At 37.2% G+C, this 6,000-nt stretch overlaps 1 protein-coding gene across 2 annotated transcripts in view; it reads right to left on the bottom strand.

The window, feature by feature from the left end:
• Positions 1-5,417, bottom strand: part of LOC105447605 (prostaglandin reductase-3-like) — a 9,122-nt gene extending 3,705 nt beyond the window's left edge. The window contains exons 1-7 of one of the 2 annotated variants that reach the window (XM_030989756.1): positions 5,316-5,417; positions 3,843-3,978; positions 2,524-2,611; positions 1,630-1,728; positions 1,216-1,314; positions 613-652; positions 373-401 (exon numbers count right to left, since the gene is read on the bottom strand). In XM_030989756.1, the coding sequence (XP_030845616.1) occupies positions 373-401; positions 613-652; positions 1,216-1,314; positions 1,630-1,728; positions 2,524-2,611; positions 3,843-3,970 (483 nt within the window). In that variant the 5' untranslated portion in view covers positions 3,971-3,978; positions 5,316-5,417. The remainder of the gene's footprint in view (positions 1-372; positions 402-612; positions 653-1,215; positions 1,315-1,629; positions 1,729-2,523; positions 2,612-3,842; positions 3,979-5,315) is intronic. The other variant, XM_030989755.1, reaches the window with a different exon arrangement.
• Positions 5,418-6,000: the final 583 nt, after the last annotated feature.

The raw sequence follows: 6,000 nt of genomic DNA, 5'->3' as shown, positions 1-6,000 counted from the left end.
ACAAATTTACTCGCAGCCGATCGTATGCCACGATTTTAGTAGCCTTTAGCAGATATTGTAGCTCGTTATTGATAACAAATTTTATGAAACAGCTAGGGCCCAGATATGCCAGAGTGCATATGGCTACTCGGCTGTGATAGGGTACATACATGTAAGGTGTAGCGTAAGTATCATCACATGTGTGCTACACAAGAAGCCACCATTATTACTTTTTTATACAACCTATTGGAAACTGAGCTTAAACGTGCACTGTTCAAACCTATTACCAGCTTGTGGTAAAATATTATCTCAAAGAAGCTATATAATCACCAAAGGATTTGTATGATTCAATAGAGTTAAACTCTATGGATATGTATAGTTTGAATTACTTACTGCGAATTGACCTGTTCCTCCAGCAGCAGCTATAGCAAACAAGGAAAGGGGAAAAAAACAAGGTCACACAAGGAAATATTTTAGATAATAGTGAATGTAATGCTGATAATACAATGCACTTGAAGTGTCATAATCAAAGTGTGTCAGACTTTCAATATCTTTAGATGCATAATTCAACTTTTAATTGGCTGTGACAAAAGATGTTCCATCAGAATAAATTTAAAAGTGTCCTTAACTCACCTGTGATTAAAACATTTTCGCCAGCTTTCATTTCACCAAGCTGTGTAGAAAATAAAGCAAAAAAATAATGACATTACTGTAACCTTTTTTAAACATCACAGTGCTATTCATATATTACAAAATTACCAGTATGCAAGTAGACATCATTCATAATATCTAGCATTTTTTAAAATCATTTCTTCTACCAAATGACTACGTTATCATCATCATCATCATCACCAACATCATCATCATCAACATCATCATAACCATCATCATCATCACCACCACCACCACCATCATCATCATCATCACCTCCATCACCATCATCATCATCATCATCATCATCACCACCACCACCACTACCACCAAGTCATTGCTATTACCAACCCAGCCCGACCATTGCTGCCATTCCATATTATCCACCTATTCATTACTATCACCATCCTCATCATCCTCATCATCATCCCATCATCATCATCATCATCCCCATCCTCATCATCACCCTCATCATCCTCATCCTCATCCTCCTCCTCCTCCTCCTCATCATCATCATCATCATCCTCATCATCCCTATCCTCATCATCCTTGTCATCATCCTCATCATATATCTTCTGAACTCACCTCAGCCAGGCTCAGATCAGCTGTCATCCCACTGACCATGAGAGTAACAAACTCTGCTTTAGCTGCCGGTAGAGGGATTGCCATCTTAGCTGGCACGGCCTTTTCAGAAAATAAAAATCATGCCACAAGATGAAGAAAAAAATTATCAAAACTTAGCATTGACAGCTATATAATTAAAACACATATATGTTTTTTTTCTACTTTCAATCCATTACTTCATGAATGAAAATCTACATCAAGTTTCCTTAAATTTTAATTGAATCAATGAACAATCAATCACTTTCACAAGCGTGTCAGAATGTTAACCTCTCATATAATAACTTTTTTTTCTTCTTTTAAACACTTATTTCTATCAATATTTCCAATAAGACAATATTTTAAACACAAATTTTGAATTTTTTTTTACACACTTACATTGTACTCAGCGAATGCTCCCCATGTCATGCTGGCTATCGCCTGTCCAACCTTGAGATTCTTCACTTTACTTCCAACACTGACGATCTCTCCAACACTCTAATAGCAGAATAAAACGTGACAGATTAATGACATTTTTATAATTGTTCATGAAAGGTCAATAGAAAAGCTGAGGAGTTTCTCAACTTTAAATTGTACTACTCCAAGCATCTAACTACTTGGCATTTATGCACAATGTCTGGACTCACTATGAATAAATGAATGAAAAACACCTGATAATGCTAACAACATTTTACGCTAACATCAGCTATGCTGAATTGTATTAAAGATAAAGACCAGTTATGGTCATGCGATTACATTGTGAAAGAAACGTTGCGGAATCGATCAGAAAAGGTTGATCATCTAGCATATAAGTATTGGTGTGTACTGCAAGGTTCTGGAATCATCAAAATGATAAGAAATTTGGCACAGTCTTCGTAAAGTTACAATCACTGTACACAGAATTTATGTATATGGGACTATGCGCACATGCACGACACATGCGTTTATCTCTCACACACACCAATAGATAAACTAATTAACCAAATATATCAATTAGTAGGCAGTTTCCCAGCAAAATTGTTATCATCATGTTTTAGTCAAAACATATTCTTTCACATGATTGGTAATAAGAGCTTCCATTTCATTTTTTGAAATTGGGGCGTTTCCAATACTGGTCTTTACCTTTAAGCAGAAACTGAAAAATACGAAGTGTGAGTCTAGAAAAGTATGTTGGTATCTTTACAACATAAAAGAATGTATAATCCTTTCACAAAAATACAAATATAGAAGGTTTTAACGCTAACCATGAAGAAAACACCAAACACAAGGGCCTTTACACCCATTGTAACTCACCTCCATGCCAGCTCCAAATGGTGGTTCACCTGTGTTTGCATACCTTCCTGATGATGCATTGATCTCAGATGCATTGATTCCTACATATCTAAAAAAAAATAATAGGAATGATAAGAAAGCAATATAGAAAGGAGCTGAGTATTACATGCACATGTATAATTGCTGAGAACAAGAACGGTGTTAATGCGGTGGTCACATCCCGCCGTACTTGCAAGTGCGTGCTGTCTACGTGCAAAAACGTGGGCAAAATTTGGGTATCCGTACGTGATGAGTACCGCCTCCGTACGGATTTGGGAGCACGCAGACACACCGTAGCACTTTTAGTGCATGAGGAACTTTCGCTGCGTTCGGGCTGCGTTCGGGCTACCGATTCACCCCAGTACGTGTGACGCGCGTTGCCGGTACTCCCTCCCTGCCTTTGCCACTCCCTCCCTACGTTTTCAGAAAAACGTGGCGACCGTGGCCTCCCCAAAAACCGTACGGACTAAAAACACGCACGGTGGGATGTGACCAACGCTTAACTGGGTGTTAAAATATGAGTTAACAGCCTTATGGCAGACTCCGAATAGATACTACAAACAGTGATGCAAAGTGCTACATAACATTAGCAAGCACTTACATACTTGTAAGCTATAAAGACAGGCAAGTTAATCAACTACTAAGATCCCAAATACTACCAAGGATCTACGGCTAAACATAGACCCCCCCCCCCCCCAGTGAGACATGCAGTAGTATGTTAATTTGTGTCATTCCTGGTTATTGTTATCTTTACTCTTACACTCAATTATCTATGTTACACAATAACTTTGAAATTTGCTATCCAATGTATACACAAATTGAGAATGATCCTATCTGTTTGGATTAAAATCAATAAAGTCTGAATCTGAAACTGTAAACAAGGGTCTGCTGAATAGACTAGAAATAAGTATCAACAATTTTACTTATCAAAGTATGAAGATTCTGTATCACAGTTTTATTACAATTTGTATTCAAATCTTCAAAATAAACTATGATTTTTGTCCATACTATTTATTATCTAAATTTATTGTCTGTACAAACAAAAATAGTACGGTAACCAAAAAAACTAAAAAATAAATAGAAGAGCTGCAGAATTGAAGAGGAATGACTTGGTCTTTAGAAATTCTCATCAAAGACTGAGCTAAAATGGACAACTTTTTTTACTTGCACCTTATGAATATTATGCATGCTGCACTTGAACTCAGTCACCTACACACACCGAGTCAACTATCTGCAAGAATCTTCGAGCCTGAAGGAGACAGATGTATTAAACCTGAAGAAATAGAAGAAAATGAACTGACCTTGTTTTCACAAGCACTTCATCAGCAGCTGGCTGTATCATCGGAACAGAACTGATCTTGACAGCTTCTCTGAAATTAGTTGACAGTTTGGTGACCATCATCTTCCTGAATGTGCTTGGGAGAGCCATGGTTGATACTGAAAAGAGAATGACATGAAATATAAAATAAATAAAGGAATAAGTGTTTTTAATTACTTATTATTTGTTCATTTAATATGTCATTTGTTAAAATTAATTCCAACTAGACTGGATATTTATTTACTTTAAAGTTTAAGCAAATACTGTTCACACAAAGAATGTTTTAAAGGTAGGCTTTACTACTTTAGCCAGAAGGGATTAGACCACACAGCGAGCCATCAAGGTCACTGTGACAGGTGGCTATCTCATTAACTCAGCTCTCATTTAACATAAGAAAAAGAGGATCATGGGGGACCAACAGGCACCGATTTTGGAAGTTTTCACTATAGAGGGAGCAAGTAACTACAAGTAGGACACTGTGCCTTTAAAGCAAATAAAACTAGAAAATCAGAGAAACAGGTGAAGTGTGGGAACCAAAAAAATATCAGACAAAAATATGGGTAAAAGGTTGTGAAGTAATCAATAAGCTTTCCAGATCCCTAGTGACAACTCTTACAATTTCCTTTGCCTTTGGACTAAAAATAGACTATATTCTCCTTTTAATGTATAGGCTACAGGGGTGTAGGTCTAGATGCTGAACAGGCCTTGGCAAGTAGCAGAATAGAAATAGAAATTAGGGACCGGTACAGTAGGCCTACTCCATATTATAAACACTTTTCCTCAGGAAGCAGTAACTTAATACATTATTCTCAAAGTCAAAGACTACACATGTACATGTAGGTTAAAGGACAGGGAATACTACTATTTGTATAGCCTCACCTTTCACCGACACTTCAGTGTACTGGCATGACCGATTTATCTACAATAACTGCACGGTCCACCTCACATCATAATCATCGCAAATCGGGAAGAGGGTCATGTTTGCTCAGTTCAATCAATGTCAACAGGGGCACTCAAGAATTATTGACTCTAGAATCTAGTCTAAGTTCAATCACAAATAGAATGATATCTGCATAGGTAAATGAGTATGGGAGGGAGCACTAAGCTACTGGCAGATTTGCAAAGTCATTGTACAAAGAAAAGCAAACTAGTGTAACATTCTCGGCCAGCCGGCTATATTGTAATGACCGACGAAGAATCGACATTCAGCTACCCCTGACTTTATTCGAGCATAGAGTTAGACTACAACTAACAGAAGCGTGAAAACGAGTGCCCCCGCAACCCTGGGTTCACAGCTCGTGGTCGTTCCAACCATAGAGAAAACCGGGTCATCGGATGGGTGTTTCGGCACAATTATGAGAGTATTAATCTAACTCAAAATAAATATAAAGCTTCAAAGTATCAATAGCCATCATCAACAACATCTCATGATTTCATTTTTTTCTGAAATACATACTTACTTCGGAATTACAATCCTTTTAAAGAAAGTTGCCGACGGAAAGAAGAGGCTGTGCTGTGTCGAAGAACGTCGTCAGCTACTGATAGACTGTGCGTGATATTGTCGTAGATGGCTCTGATCTCGTTTGATTCTGGCCAGTTTCTTTCGCTCTCCCTCAGCTCCCTCCCCCCTTCTTTTTTTTTTTTGGGGGGGGGGGGGGTGTTGAATTATGATTAAGATATAACTCGACACTATTTTCTCAATTTTGTTGTAAAAAATGATGTTTCCAGGAGAGAGGGTTGTTTTTCAAGAGAGTAAAATTAAATTAAAAGTTAAGGAGAAGAAGAAGAAAAAGAATTAGAAGAAGAAGAGAAAGAAGATGAAGAAGATGAAGAGAATGATTTAAGAAGAAGAATAAGAAGAAGAGGAAGAAGAAGAATGGGAGGATAAGATAATTAATAAGAAGATGTATTAAGAGGAGACTATAAAAATAAAAATCTTTAAAGTAGAAAATGAATATCATGCTGATTTTAATACAAAATGAAGGAAATTGGCAACAGTTAGAAAGACTAGAATGACGTCGATCAGGGGTGGATCAGTTATTATTGGAAGGGATGATGCGGAAAAGTAGACCTACTTTCTCTAGACTCATTCAGATATGCCATAAATGCAGATTAAACAAGGTGGTGTCAATGATTCATTT

The sequence above is a fragment of the Strongylocentrotus purpuratus genome, unplaced genomic scaffold (genome assembly GCF_000002235.5).
Source record: "Strongylocentrotus purpuratus isolate Spur 01 unplaced genomic scaffold, Spur_5.0 spur5_scaffold_18, whole genome shotgun sequence".
In the NCBI taxonomy this organism is placed as follows: Eukaryota; Metazoa; Echinodermata; class Echinoidea; order Camarodonta; family Strongylocentrotidae; genus Strongylocentrotus; species Strongylocentrotus purpuratus.
The sequence above is the reverse complement of the archived record's forward strand: the minus strand, read 5'-3'. Positions and strand labels throughout refer to the sequence as shown.